Raw genomic sequence first — 16,360 nt, 5'->3', positions numbered from 1 at the left:
TTCTCTGATTGCTGTGGCTAAAACTTCCAAAACTATGTTGAATAAGAGTGGTGAGAGTGGGCAACCTTGTCTTGTTCCTGATCTTAGTGGAAATGGTTTCAGTTTTTCACTATTGAGGACGATGTTGGCTGTGGGCTTGTCATATATGGCCTTTATTATGTTGAGGAAAGCTCCCTCTATGCCTACTTTCTGCAGGGTTTTTATCATAAATGGGTGTTGAATTTTGTCAAAAGCTTTCTCTGCATCTATTGAGATGATCATGTGGTTTTTCTCCTATTTGAATTCACATTCTAACCTCCCTTATCTCTGAATTTTCCCACTCTTTAGCTACTAATGATTTTCTGGCCACATTGGAAAGTCATTGGATTAATTTCTCTCTTCCTCTTCAAAACCATGGTACAGAACCAGTTATTAAGGCTGGTTTAAGCCTATGACTTTATCTCTCTTTGGGGGCTCCACAGATATTACAAATGAACCTTAATTGGCTCACCTTTCACCTGCATTCTTGGGCTTACTATGGCTAGCTCGGTACTTCTATGGGCACATTATTTCAGGAAGTGACACTTAGCTGGCAGGTGAAAGGGGTGCTCCTTACAACTCATATTTATAGCCCCAGAGCCCAGTTCAGTGCCTGGCACAGAGTAGGTATTTAGTAATGGTAGAAAGAATGAACATATGGTTAAGGCAATGTTAGTGTATTTTGGGATAAGTTGGGCATGCGAAAGCTGGGTTCATTCACATCCTTTGCTTTTTTTCCAGGCTTCCATTCAAAGGTATTAGCACCCTGAGTTCTCTTCTCTTCTGACTTGAGAGTGATAACTTAGCTTTACTTGCTTTTCTAAGAATTTCCAGCAGAGGGTGAACAGGGACTAACTGTTAGGAATCAGAACGTCAGTAGCAATAGCCTCCATCTGACTCCAAGCATTAACACTGGCTCCTACACCCACCTTGCCTCCTATCTTAGGCTTGAGTGAGACTTTCACAAAATGTTTATGGTTCTCCATATAATACATTTTGGTTGATCTCACTTTCTAGGTCCAGAAACTCAAAGGAAATTGTTGAAGGGAGATGTGGGTAGGTAATGGAGATTTAGACACTCATGGACTGAGTGGGGGAGAGCTTTAATTGAGCAGCAGATATAATACAGGGGCAATAGAAACATCAGTATCATGTTAATCTCATATGATTCTGCTATTTTATATTCCCCATCAACCATTGCTCATAGGAACATAGTCACAGTGTTTACACTTAGATGGGGGTCATTAAAGTTCAAGAATAAAATGCCATTTGACAGTACTCATGGAAAGAATCAAGATCCAAGGTGTGCTACAAGGGTTATCCCTGGGGATATTGGACAGATTGCTAAATTTATACAGCTTCCCCGCCTGTAATACCAGCCAACTAAGTGTCATTCTCATTTCCTTTTTAGAAACTGGTGCCTGTCAAAGTTGCATCAGATGTGAAGGAATGGTGAAGGCTGCTTGAATGTATCATATTTTCTAGGCACCCCTTGGCATACAATCATTATCCAAGGTTCTTCAGAGATCTTGGTGTCTCACTCCTCAGAGATGGGCTTTGCTTGTGGCAGAAAGCCAAGCCTGAACAGCATTTTGAGCTCCATGGATAAAAGACATAAGAGAAAGAGCTGTGAGGGTTAAGTTTAAGCTTGTTGTTCAGCAGAGGGAAATTGATTTTGTTGCTCCAGGCCTGGCTGCTTCTCGGCAGCTAGTGCATTAACCAAAATACATCAGAGGGAGGAGCCATTTTTTTTCAGGTCTGGTTTATCTCTGCCAGACCCCAAACCACTGAAGAGATGGAGGATCCATTAAGAACTACTCCCTCCCCCTGCCTGACTTTTGTTCCCCCGTTTGGCGGCTGCCCACAGAGATGAGTGGTGGGAAGTGGGAGAGACAGGAAGAAATAAAGAGCTGCTGGCCTGAGTCATACTCAGCAAGGTGACCTGATGGGACCCTTGGGTCCCATTTGCTCCACCTGCAGCTGATCCAGCTGGACAAGTGTAGGGTCCAGAGAGCCTTCCACTGGGACCTTCATGCCCTCCTCTAACCGGTGAAGGAAACATCTGGCCAGGAGATTATTTCAACCCTGGGGATGCTGAGGTTTCTAACCAGCTGGCCCCCAGTCCCTGAGAACAAGGTCATTATTTACATTTCCCCGTGTATACATATGCAAGAGGCTTGTGAATTATCCTCTACCTTCAGTGAGAGCTAACCAAAGAAGTAATAAGTGAGAAGTAAATATAAGGAACTCTTGGCAAGAAAAAGTGTAAGATCTTGGATCAGGTTCCTCGAGGGAGGCCAAGAATCTTTCTAGATCAGGGAATGTATCAGAATCACATGGAGTGCTTAAAAAATGTGGACCCAACTCTCCAGTCCTCTTTCCCATACTGATACACACAGCAACAGGTGGAAGGCTGCATGTTTTGGAAGATCTCTCCAGTGACTCTGATGTGTTCCCTTTCCCCAATCCAAGTGAGAACTACCACTCTGGACTTTTTTTTTTTTTTTTTTTGGTTAAGCAGATGGAATTCAACACACCCAGACAGGCACTAATGATTTTCTCCATGGAAGGTCCTAATGCTTCATGCTTCAAGCTGAATGAAAGTTGCCACTGGAGACGGATCACTGAGAACTTGATTCAAGGAAAGAGTGCTGTTTTCTAAAAACCATTATCTTCTCTGGAAACCAAGCATTTCCTGGAAAGTCTTCCAAAGTTTCATCAGGCATAATTTAACTTATCCTTACCATGCTGAACAAGGATTATAAAAGTGGCTTTCTGTTTCGGAAATGGTATTTAAAGAAGTTAACCTACTAACAAAAACTCATGTAGCAAATTTGAAGCAGAACAGAGACTGTGGTCCAGGGTTTCTGACTCTCAGCCCTGGGCTTTATGCAATGATGTCATTGATTTTTCTTTTTCTGTTTGGAGAAGAAATTCTATCACAATGTTTTTCAGAGTGGTCCATGAAGTCCTTGTATAAGAGATTTCCTGGGGTGCTTGTTAAATACAGATACCTTAGTGCCTTTCTAAGCCTACCCAATCAGAACTGATGCCTGGCACTCTGCATTTTACACGGCCTCTCATGCTGATTTATTTTTGAAAGCATAGTATGAAATATTTCAAAAATGTGCACTATACAGCTTAAGAAATAGAATATTACCAATGTTGTTGAAATCTCCTTCATACCCTGATAGTATTCCCTTGTTCCCACAGCAAAGTTAACTACTGTCTTGGATTTGTTATTTATCATTTCCCAACATGATTCCAGTACACACTAACATTTGAAAACCTCTGCTCAGTTTTGTTCATAGTGTTGCTTTTTTCTGAAATTCTGTTTTCTTCCATCTCTGCCTGTAAATCTCTCTCTCTCAAAGGCCAGGTCAAATGCAGCCTCTCTGTGAAGCCTCTCCTGATGTACTTTAGAAATCTCTAGCAGAGGTGAACTGTTTTATAACTCTGAGAGAGAATATGCAGTGAAATGAATAGCAGAGTTGAGTGGGAGTGTTCCCTGGGAAGGGAAAGCTGAGATATAGCTGGACGGCAGACATAAATTTTCCACTATGTTTGAGTTGAAGTTGCTATAAGAGCAATAAATTGAACAAATTAATAACAAATTAACCCATACTAGACTTCTGCTCAGGGTAGTAAATTCAAACTACCAGATAGCCATACTTGGACAGATATTTGGGAGTGGGTTATGAAGTGTAACAAGATGGCTGCCCACCCAACAGTTGCACTTGTGAATGGGAGGTTGTGGTGGACAAAGGAGGTTGATAACACCCAGCTGAGGAGACTTTCCCTGGCCGGAGACAAAAACTAGGCATCTACCTAATTGAGAATGTGGGAGATGGTTATACAGCTGTTGCGATATGGGGAAGTAGTAATTCTGGCAGCAGGGGAAGATTGAGGGCAGCTGGGATGTAGTAGCAGGGAGGGTTCTGAGGTCTGTCCGAGATGTGCGCCCAAAGGTTTGTACTGGCGTTGAGGTTGCCACAAGGGCTGAACCCGAGCAAAGTGTCTAACTCTAGGCCTCTGTTTGGTCAGAGCAATGAATGAAAACTATAGCAACCGTGTTTCGGGAGGACACTTGGTACGTTTTGTGATAGGGGATTCTTGTGGAAGGAGCAGTTGAGGAAGGGAAGGAAGATGGCAGCCCACTGGTCACCTGCACATGTTCAGTGGTGGAGTAAGGGTGGTAACACACTCTAAAGGGCTTTCCCTTTCTAGAGGCAGGTGCAGTTGGGACAGACTTCTCCAAGGGGCATATGTGTCTGGAGGGGCAGTAAAACCTGTAGTTAGGAATGGCATGTAGAAAAGTAGGAGCCAGGGCTACAGCTCATACATGGCGGGGCTGGGATTTAAACTAATTTTCTCTGCCACCAGAGCTCCTGCTTTTAATATTTTTAGTGGTGTTTTTCTTAAGTGTTGGTACCAGCATCACTAGGGTGCTTTTGAAAGGCATATTCCTGAGCTACAATTACTGAATCAAATATCTGTGGGTGAAGTTCAAGAATCTACATTTTAAATAAGCCCCCAGTCTTCCAGAAGGTGGCAGAGCCTGTCAATGGAAAATGACTTCTGTGTTGCTATTTGAAGCCCATCTTCATATCCCAAATTCATTAGAACTGTTGGGGACAAATATAATTGAGGATAAATTATGCTGTGACTTCATTTTAAAATAACACATCTTCTAGGACATCTTTCTCCATCTATGATCAAATGTAATGAATCTTCTGTCAGTTACAGGTCCAATGTCTCCATGAAGTATGTTTACAACCTACTGTGCTCACCTGTCTAAAAGGCAGGAGGGAGGATAGGGGATGGGAGGTGTGGTAGGGCAGGTTGGGCAGAGCACGGAGCCACATGCGCTGGGGCAAAACACATACCTGGGCAGAGATTCCTGGTCTCTGGCCTGGTGCCTGTGAAAAATTGCAAGGTAACAACTCCAAGCAGGCAGCTTTTAAGTCAAGCCCTGTCTTTAGGGGGGCTGAAAAAGGTGAAAGGTTCCTCCTGCCGTGTCAGGAAAGGCACTTAGCCAGCACAAGCTCCTGCTTGAGAAGTCAGAGCTCATGCCAGTCCCAGGGATCTGAATGTGGAGGTTGGAATGCAGAACTGCTGTTCTTTTATAAACTTGTGTTCTTTTCTTCCTAGTCTGTGTGGGAAAGCTCACCTTTTATTAACTCTTCTCTCAAAGGGTACACACTGAAAGCAGGAAAAGGCTGAGGTTTTGTTTCCAATTTTGTCCTTAACCCATTGTACATACTCTGGGCTTACATACTCTGGCTCATACCTCCTCATATCCTATGATTTCAGTTTATCTGTGGTGAGAAAAAATAGGAGTGTTGTTCCATTGCCACTGGATAAATTCCAGAGCCTAGAAAAGTCTTTTGAGTTACCAGTTTCATTTCCTTTCAGACTATCAGACAGATAAGAGTGTCTTCTAATTTTAAGCGTTCCACTGAAGGGAATTTCTAACCTTAATTAGTCATTCTTTTAGTTTCTAAACCCTCTCTCACCGTCAGAAAGTTCTCTCTGTTTTCCTATTTAAACTTTTCTTGATTTTTCTTTAGGTCCTTGTCTTTTTCTCTGGCCTCACTGAGTATTGAGAACAGCTGGTTGCCATGTTGCTGACAAGCTTAGCGAGTACTTTGAGATCTTCCAAAAGGCTGCAGCTGAAGGCAAAGTGGGCTTATTAGCTTCTCAGAGTGTATATGGAGTCTTCCTCGGTGAGGAAAGAGAAACGAAGGTGAGGCTTGCAGTCCCTGGAGCAGCTTGCTTTTCGCGGTCTGAAACCTTTCTGTAACCTCTAAATATGCCACCCAGTCATCATTAATCAAATACCTGCTTTGTGGAGGCTCTGTGTTATGTGTTAGGTTCTGCATCCACACTCAGGGCAGGTGACCTTCCTATGAACTTTGGTGTAGTACTCAAGTATAGCGTTCTTGTAGTTAGGCTCTCTTGGCTGTAAGCAGCAGAGACTTGCTTGAGTTCTCCAATGAAAAGGGGACTTATTATAACATAAGAAAAATGGAACTGGAAAGCCATTGGGAAGGACTAGATTCTCTAGCTCTTTCAGGAGCAGTATGGAGTTTTCCCTCATGATGTATCTGCTTCCTGCCTCTCTATTCTCTTATTTTACCAGTTTCCTCAGCTTACCCAGAATTGATGTCTATTCATAAGTTTGGACTGGACTTGGCTTTAGCTTGACACACACTTGATTTTACCTCCTGGTGTTTTTTCCTAACTTCTGCTCCATCTGCTAACTAGCTCAGCTTCTCTATGTTTCTTTTCTTTTTAAAAAATATTTATTATTTATTTGGTTGCACTGGGTCTTAGTTGCGGCAGGCTGACTCCTTAGTTGTGGTGTGCTGATTCTCAGTTGCGGCATGCATGTGGGATCTAGTTCCCTGATCAGGGATCGAACCTGGGCCCCCTGCATTGGGAGTGTGGAGTCTTAACCACTGCGCCACCAGGGAAGTCCAGCATCTGTGTTTCTTGAGTAAAATTTCCAGAAACAAAAATCTGGCCCAGCTCTTCTCTTCAGAGCACGATATGATGTCATCCATTACTGGCCAGCCAATGAATTTGGTTGCTTTTGTGTCAGATGCCAATGCTTAGTTCAATCCATGGTCGCCAAAGGCAACGGAGAGGTGATCATAGGTTATAAAATGTAAACCTAGGCAGTAAACAAGAGCTGTGGATGAGGCAGTTGTCCTTACAAGACAGTGTCAGCAAGCAGACCCAGATTTGTATCTCTGGTCAGAAGAGTAAGGTTATCACTAAGATCACATAGATTTTCCCTGTAGTAACCAAATGACCTAAACAAAATGGAGGTGAAGGCAAGGGGCACAGTGGAAGGTTTTGGAAGCCAAAGAAAGTAGGAATGCTTAGCATGAAGATGGAATGGTTTCTCAGAAGAAGGAAGTGTTTCTGGAAGAGGGAGTCTGGTGCCCTGCTCACCAGGAGAAGCCTAGATAACGTGGATGCTTTCTGTAGATCCCAGTCTGGCAGCTGAATTCAAGCTACAGAAGTCATGACCTACCTTCGACTAGTAAGGACTGACTTGACTCTTAGAAAAGGATGAATTATAGGAAAGAGTAGCAGCCCCTACCTTTTTATTCTTTGTAAATCAGACCAAGATAGAAGAGGAGTCTGGTTGGAGAGGCCAATTCAGCTTTGTAAGTCATTGGCAAAAACATTTTGGCTGTGAAAAGCATACTGGCCTGTCTCAATCCCCAATACCGTCCTTTCTTTGTGAGTTGTCCCCTCTACTATCTACTGCAACTCACCACCTATGGCACAGCAAAGAAATCCTGTTGAGTTGGTAGTGTCATAGACATTTAGGGTAAAAGGGGAAAGGTAAGCTCTGAGTGGAGGAGGGAGAATTTGAGCTGAGCTAATTCAGAGGGAATGTTGGAATGATAGAAGACCTGTTATATTTTTTCTACCTGTGTGTATGCTTTTATTTTTTTTCCAGGACTGCTGATAAGCTCAGGCTGTGCATTATACCCCTTGGGATGGAATAGCCCAGAGATAATGCAAACATGTGGGAATGTCTCCAATCAATTTCAGTTAGGTAAGGTGACCTGTGCAGGATGGTGGTGATGGCTCATGGGAATCTGTTTTTCAAAGCGCTCTTGGAGGTGCCTGTGCTTGCTCGTGGTGCTTGCCTGAGTCTCTCACTATGTTAGCTTGTGGGAAGTGGTGGATTAGTCAGACTTATGTGGCCTTGCTAATTTACAAGGGTTGAACATAAATTCTACTTCTTTAACCATATCTCTCCACACCCTTTATGTAATTTTACCCAGAGTCCTGCGACCGATTTGGGACAACCCTATCTACAGAGGGATTCCAAATGCTTGGAGACTGCTAATTCCGTCATCCTCTGAATAAATACTAGTCCCTGTTGTATATCCTTCTAGGCACTATTTTCCAAATACAAATCAATAGTATCCCTTCTCGCTCCCCACTGAGGTTATAACAAGAGATAATTTGCGTTACATCATGCATTAGGAACCTAGGTTAAACACTGGGAACTGTTACTGGCATTTTTACATTGTTACTGGCATGTTAATGACAAGAGGTGTTAAATATTAAAATGGGTGACAGAAGTAGCTCTGGGCTCTTCTATGGTTACCAACTTCACTGAGAATGGCTTAAGTTCATTATTGTGAATTGGGAATAGACTGGACTCTCCCTGGAAGATTTCAAAATATTTGTCCAACCTACCATGATGGAAGAGAATAGGAGGAGAAATGTCCAGGTCTCCTTGAGTATTCTCAGTTGTAGGAGAGGATTTTGGAACAATGAGGCCACCCATTCCCTATAGCTTATGCTCCAATACTTCCCTTTTTTCTCTGTGGCCTTAGATTGTTTTTTGAGTCTCACCTGACTCATTTTTGGAGGAAGGAGGTGTTTACTCTACAAACATAACATAACGGAAGGGCTATATAGAAGACATGACAAATGTAGACCCCGGCATGTTCAGTGTTCCTGGCTCAGGGCAGGGCTGACTGGTAAATATAATAATTCTGCCATAGGTGAAGGAATGAATAAATACTTGGCAGGTGCTGGGTTGTTAGTCCTATAATTCTACTTTTCTAAAATAACAGCTTTATTGATATACAATTCACATGCCATAAAATTTGCCCTTTTAAAGTGTACAATTAGTGGGTTTTAGTATATTCACAAGGTTGTGCAATCATCACCACTATCCAATTACAGAATATTTTCATCACCCCAAAATGAAACCTCTTACCCATTAGCAGCCACTCCTCATTCCTCCCTGTACCCAGCCCCCAGAAACCACCATCAATTTAGATTTGCCTGTTCTGGACATTTCAGATAAATGCAATCATATTATAATATGTGGCTTTTTGTGTCTGCCTCCTTTTACTTAGCATGACGTTTTCAAAGTTCATCCATGTTGTAGCACGTATCAGTACTTCTGCCTTTCATGGCTGAATAATTCTCCATTGTATAGATATAACATATTTTATCCACTCATCAGTTGATGGATACTTGGGTTTTTCTACTTTGGGGATATTATGAATAATACTGCTATAAAAATTTGTGTATACATTTTTGTATGAAAATATATTTTTATTTCCCTTGGGTATGTATCTAGGTAGGTGTGGAATTGCTGGGACAAATGGTGACTCTATATTTAAGACTTCTGAGGATACTTCAGGCTGTTTTCCAAAGTGAAAACATCACTTTGGAAACTGCATCATTTTACATTTCCATCAGCAATGTATAAGGGTTCCCATTTTCCAAAATCTTCACCAATACTTATTTTACATTTATTAAATTATAGCCATCCCTATGTGTGTGAAATATCTCATTGTGATTTTAATTTGTGTTTCCCTGATGACCGATTTTGTTGAGCATCTTTTCATTTACTTATTGGCCATTTCTATATATTCTTTGAAGAAATATCTATTCAAATCTTTTGCTGATTTTTAACTGGGCTATTTGCCCTTTTTTGTTGAGTTGTCAGAGTTCTTAATGTATTCTGGACACTAGACCCCTTTCAGTTATATGATTTGCAAGTACTTTTTCTCATTCTGTGGGTTGTATTTTCACTTTCTTGATGACATCTTTTGAAACACAAAATTATTTAATTTTGATGAAATCCACTTTTATCTACTTTTTCTCTTGTTGCTTGTGCTTTTGGTATCAGATCTAGGAATACAGTATTGTCAAATCTAAAGTCATGAAGACTGTTTTGGCTACTCTGGGTCTCTTGCATTTACATGTGGATTTTAGGTTCAGCTTGTCAATTTCTGCAAAAAATCAGTTGGGATTTTGATAGAGGTTGGATCAGTTTGGAGTGTATTGCCTCTTTAGCAATACTAAGTTTTCCAGCTCATTGAACACAAGATGATGTTCCAGTGAGTTAGGTTATCTTTAACCTCGTTTGATGATATTTTGTAGTTTTCATTATATGAGCCTTGCAATTTGTTGGGTGACATATATCCCTAAGTATTTTATTGTTTTGATTTTATTGTAAATGGAATTGCTTTCTTAATTTTATTTTTGAATCACTCATTGTTAGCGTATAGAAATACAAATAATTTTTCTGTATTGACCTTATATCCTGCAAACTTGCTGAACTCCTTTACTAATTCTAATGAACTTTTAGTAGATTACTTAGGATTTATTATATACAAGATCACATGATCTGAGAAGAGAAATAGTTTTACATCTTCCTTTCCAATCTTTTCCTTGTGTAATATCCCTGGCTAGAACCTCTAGGACAATGTTGAATAGAACTCGTCAGAGTTTTCTATTCAACATCCTTGTCTTATCCCTGATCTTAGGGGTAAAGCATTCAGTTTTTCACCACTAAGTAAGAAGTTGGCTAGGCTATTTTCATAGATGGCTTTTATTAGGTTTGAGAAAGTTCCTTTCTATCTACTCATAGTGTAAGTGTATTCATCATGAAAAGGTGCTGGATTTTGTCAAATGCTTTTTCTACACCTGCTGAGATGATCATATGTATTTTATTGATTTTCATATGTTAAACCAACCTTGAATTTTTGGGATAAATCACAGTTGGTCGTGGTGTGTAATCCATTTTATATGTTGCTGGATTCGGTTTGCCATATTTTGTTGAAGATTTTTGCATCTATATTTATTAGGAATATTGGTCTGTAGATTTCTTTCTTGTGATGTGTTGATTGGATTTTGGTATGAGGATAATATTTTTCTAATAAAATGAATGGCTACTTTTATTAATGTAAAATGCCAGAGTGAAAAACTGGAGATGTCATTTGCATGTAGTCGTATGGCAGTTTTCTGCACCAATCACCACCTCCAAGGACCTAGTTCCCAAATGGGCAATTTTGTGTTTGGCTGCCTCTGTCCCAAGTTGATGGGCTTCGATTGTGTTTACCACAGGATCATTACTTTTCTCTTCCTTCATTTACTCAGGTTTTTTTTTTTCCTTTGGTTACTGTTTCCCTCTCCACTGCATTCTTCTCCTTTATTTACCCTTCTCTCCTACACCATATATTTGCCTAAGGGCTCTAGCTCCCCTCTCCTTAGTGCACTGGACACTGTGTTGTTCTGTAGAGGTGAAGGAATTGAAGAATCCTGCTTGAGTGAAGCCCTCCTAGTTCCTTTTTTGAATCACTGTCACATCCTTCCAACTCCCTGTGTCTCTTATTCCTCTGAAGCCCACATTTGCTGCCCATATTCTCCAATTGCATGCCTGTATATTAGCACCTTTCTGGTTAGTACTGAAAAAATGAGATAACCTGTGCCATTCCTGACCCATTTCTAGTCAGCTGCCCAAACATACAGGACAATGACAACTCTGTTAACAGTTGTTCCCTTGCAGTATAGAGGTGCTAGGAGCCGCAGTAAAACTTGTAGTAGAATTAAAAAGAAATCTTTCATGATGTGATGGGAATGCCAAGCTTGTGAATACCAAGATTTGGGAATGCCAATGCTAGAGGTATAGCCTTTCTCCTTAGACCTTTCTTTAATACCCTGGAGATTCTGGCAGTGTGGAAGCATCCTCACACACCTTAGATATTAAGAGGATACATGAATGAAATAGGAGAAAAGTACCGAGTGTCCAGTGTATAGGCCTTTGTTCCCTTTTCCTTGAGAGGCAGCATGGTATACTGAAAGATCATAGAGTTTGGAGTCAAAGATCTCGGTTGGTATCCAGGCTCTGCCATCTTTGTAGTGGTATGGGGTAAAGATATCTATGTCTCAGTTTCCTTCTCTGTAAAATGGGGGATGCTAATAATACCCATATCAGTTCTGTTGTTACGGTGAAATAAGAAAAAGTATATTGAAGTATCTAACACAGGGTTTGACTTAAAATAGATGATGGGCTTCCTTAATAGACAGCAGAGTAGAATGTGCTGGGGGGTAGACTGTCAAATGATGGCATTACTTTGATTCTGCTGTAGGCTCTGTACCCTCCTATGTGCTCTGTATTTTGGGAAGGGAGAGACACAGAGCCAAGAAAGACATGGACCCTACCTGAGCTTCTTACCCTGAGTGGCTTGAGAGAGGTGAAGGGGATAGGGAGGACAATAGAAGCAGGCATTGCCAGTCAGGGAAGTTGATTCTTAGAGTAAGTAGATTTCTCACTCTGATACTTTGAATGGCATCCTGCAGCCTCCAGTATGAAAGGGTAACCCTCATGTCTTCAACTCCTCTTTCCCTAGGTTTCCCAGTCAAGTTATCCTAAAGCATCCACAGTTATGATTTTTAGTCCTAGCCTGAATTATCAAAGATATGACTTGTATTAAGACAGCAATCTTGATATCTGTGTTGCATTAGAGACAGCCACAAATGCTTTGATACTCTTCTCATAGAGAGGCCAAGTCAATCTCTACCCTCTATCCTCCGAATCTGGGCTGGCCTACCTACAACTGCTTTAATCAATACAGTATGGCAGAAGTAACATCAAGTTTATTCTAGGCCTAACATCTAAAGAACCTGTAGTTTCCATGTTGGTTTCTTGGAGCTCTGAGCCATCATATAAAAAAAATCTGACTACTCTGCTGGAGACCACATGGAAAGTCCTGGAGATAATTGGAGACAGAGAGGCCCAGTTGAGTCCAAACTTCCAGCCAAGGCACCAGACATATGAGTGAAGCGGTCCTGGACCCTCCACACTAGCCATATGAATACCACTGAATGACCCTTTTTGATGCCAATTGCACTAGAAGTATTGCTCAGCTGAGCCCTGACCAAATTGTGACTGACAGATTCATGAAATATAATAAAATGATTGTTGTTTTAAGCTGCTATGTTCTGGGAGTGGTTTGTTATACAATAATAGACAACCAGAAAAATGCCAATTCATATACATACAAATTTAAGATTATTATTTTTAATCAAAAGTAATTTATGTATGTGACAAAATAAAACAGTACACAAAGGTTGAACATGCAAAGTAAGTCTTTTTCCTGACACCAATACCATTCCCCAAAGAGACCATTACATTCCTTTTGTATCTCTCCAGAATTTTTCATAAATGTAAAAATATGTGTTTCTATGCATATCTTTATTTTATCCAACCAAAATCATATTATGTATCTATCTAGCTATCTAGCTATCCATACTGTTCTGCACTTTGCATTTTCCACTAACCAATATCTCTTGAAGAGCTATTAACATTTATAGATCTCCAGCCTATGTTTTAGACACACCCTAATTTTTCCATGGTAGGAATAGCATAAATTCCACGAGGGCAGGGATATTTGTCTGTGAGATTAAGTAACTTGCCTAAGGTCACTCAGCTGGTAGAGTGGCAGAGCTGGGACTCAAATTCTAGAAACCTGGTCTAGGTAACACCATCCAATAGAAGTTTCTGCAGTGATGGAAATATTCTGTGTCTTGCTGTCCAATGTGTTAGCCACAAGCCACGTGTTGTTGGTGAGTGGTTGAAATGTTAGGTTTGTGGGACTGAATTTTTAATTTAATTTTATTAATCTAAATTTTAATAAATATTAATGTATTTAATTTTATGAATGTAATTTATTTTATTGTATTAATTTAAATGTCATAGTCACAATGTGACCAGTGGCTACCATTTTGGACAGCAGGGCTTGAGAGTCTGTGCTCTTAGCCTCTATGCTCCTCTGTAGAGAAGAAAGAGCCTATTGAGGAGACTCAGAAGGAGTAGCCAGAGGGGGTAAAGAAAATGAAGAGTGTGGTGTCACAAAAGCCAAGAGAAAGAGAGTATGTCAAAAAAAGAAAGGGGCATGGTCAATTGTGTTTAATGTTGCTGCAAGTTGCTGGTTGGGGATAGAGAAGTGGCCATTGGAGTCAGCCAGACGAAGGGACCCAGAGGAGCAGTTTTGGATTTATAGATATTAGAGGTATTGTGAGATGAGGAAATGAATGCAGTACGTGCCGACAATTCTTTCAAAAAGTTTTGCTATGAAGGAGAGCAGAGAAACTGTGTAGTAACTGAAGGAGAATGTGGGATGAAGAGAGGCTTTTACTAAGATGACCAAATAGTTGAATGATGATGGTAATGATCCTATAGTGGAGAGAGATTGATGCAGAATAGCAAGGTCCTTGACAAAGTGAAGGTGTAATGAGCAGGACCCGTGAACAGAGATTTCAGTTGATTTCAACTGATTTCCTATACACATGTTTCAGCTTCACTGTGATTTTCAAAATTATCTTAGATCTATAAAACTATTAGAGCATTCCTTCATATCCAAAGGCCTGTAAGCATCGGACACACAAATGAGCCCCATTGAGAATTTAGAGAAGCTAAATACTTCTAATGGCACATAGCTGTTTTCAAGCAAGCTTATAAAACCATTGTGTTATCAGGAGCACATAATTCTAAGGTAAGGTCTCTACTTTATCAATGGATCACATTAGTAACATGTTCTCATGAATATGATCTAATCTGATCCTTGAAAGTACATGCATAGCAGATGGTAGTATGCCCATTTTATAATGAGGAAACCCTGAAATATGGAGAGGTACAGCGATTTGTGTAAGGTCACACAGCAATTAAAGGCAGAACTGTGAGTAGAGCCTTATCTCCTAATTCACTGTCCTATGTGTGCTACAATGACTTTTTTCCTTTCGATTGGTGAGGGTGTATCTTGAGTCATTTGAGAATTTTTTTCCTTAAGATATGCTTTAGCTCTATTGTTTTCAGAAACAAATGTCTGAAACATCATGGAAAGTACCCAGTGTTGCATCCTGTCTTCCCCTACCCTCACCACCTGCGCTCAGCCTGAGTTCCCCGTCAATCTTTTAGTATAATCAGAGTACAAATAAATAAGGCAGTGGCTGGACGTGATGGGATTCTCAAAGAGTTCCTCAGTGGAATGAATATGTGTGGGAAATTTTAAAGTGCCTCTAGATTTGACTTGCACTAATAAAGGAACCTAAATTGCCCAGCAAAACTTGATCATAGAAGAAAGATATAAAGATGTGTAGAAAAGTTTTTGTGTTCCACGTTCTAATATCATATGCAGTCTACCTAGGGCCTCTCTCTGGTCTTCTGGGATATCTACTCCTTATGTGTGTCTTATCTCAGTCTCTCTTCCTGAGATAAGGAGACTGTGTGTGTTTTTTGGGGGGAGTGTCAGATAAATGATCTGAAGGGGGTGGGGAAGATACAGATCTCAAAACAAAAACTTACAGTTACAAAAGGAATCTCAAACCCCTTGCCCTCCAAAAGTTTGAACTCTTTCTTTCCAATGCCTCTCCTGTTTCTAGGATCTCGTATCCTGTCTCTCAGTCCATCTTCCAGGTTCCCTGCCATCCCAGTCCTCCCCTAGTGCCTGCTCTACATCCTACCCACCCCCAGAAATTCACTTACCTGGCTCTTACCCACAAGATTCATCAGTTAAGTTTAGGTAATTGACTCTCTTTCTTCTTTTTCTTCATTTAAAGAAGAAATTAACTTGTATGGAACCACAAAAGGCCCCAAATAACCAAAGTAATCTTGAGAATGAAGAACAAAGCCAGAGGCATCACACTTCCTGATTTCAAACCATATTACAAAGTTATAGTAGTCAAAACAGTATAGTATTGGGCTTAAAAACAGACACATAGATCAGTGGAAGAGAATACAGAGCTCAGAAATAAACCGACACAAATATGGTCAATTAATCTATGACAAAGGAAACAAGAATATACAATGGGAAAATGATAGTCTATTCAATAAATGGTATTGGGGAAAATTGACGGCCACATGCAAAAGAATGAAACTGGACCACTATCTTACACCATACACAAAAATTAAAATGGGTTAAAGACTTTAACATAAAACCTGAAACCATAAAACTCCTAGCAGAAAACATAGGCAGTAAGCTCCCTGACATGAATCTTGGCAATGATTTTTTTGGATTTTACACAAAAAACAAAGGCAACATAAGCAAAAATAAACAAGTGGAACTACATCAAACTAAACAGCTTTTGCATAGCAAAGGAAACCATCAACAAAATGAAAAGGCAACCTACCAAATGAAAGAAAATATATGCAAATCATATATCTGATAAGGTGCTAATATCCAAAATATATACAGAAGTCATATAAATCCATAGCAAAAAATCAAACAATCTGATTTAAAAATGGTGACAGGATCCAAATAGACATTTTTTCCAAAAAAAGGCATACAGATGACAGATGTCCAACAGGTACATGAAAAGGTGCTCAACATCACTAAGTATCAAAGAAATGCAAATGAAAACCATAGTGACATATCACCTCACACCTGTCAGAATGGCTATCGTCAAAAAGACTACAAACGATAAATGCTGGAGAGGGTGTGGAGAAAAGGGAACCCTCTTGCACTGTTGGTGGGAATGTAAATTGATACAGCCACTATGGAGAACA

General features: G+C 40.3%; 1 protein-coding gene across 2 annotated transcripts in view; it reads left to right on the top strand.

The window, feature by feature from the left end:
* LHFPL1 (LHFPL tetraspan subfamily member 1) overlaps positions 1-16,360 on the top strand; it is a 50,941-nt gene that overhangs the window by 9,888 nt on the left and 24,693 nt on the right. For both annotated transcript variants that reach the window (XM_029241235.1, XM_029241233.1), the window contains one exon: positions 7,496-7,594. In XM_029241235.1, coding sequence (XP_029097068.1) covers positions 7,496-7,594 — 99 coding nt within the window. The remainder of the gene's footprint in view (positions 1-7,495; positions 7,595-16,360) is intronic.

This window comes from Monodon monoceros, unplaced genomic scaffold, assembly GCF_005190385.1.
Source record: "Monodon monoceros isolate NGI ecotype Baffin Bay Population unplaced genomic scaffold, NGI_Narwhal_1 Super_Scaffold_22, whole genome shotgun sequence".
Classification (NCBI taxonomy): domain Eukaryota; kingdom Metazoa; phylum Chordata; class Mammalia; order Artiodactyla; family Monodontidae; genus Monodon; species Monodon monoceros.
Note: the sequence above shows the minus strand (reverse complement) of the source record. Positions and strands in the feature narration are given on the sequence as shown.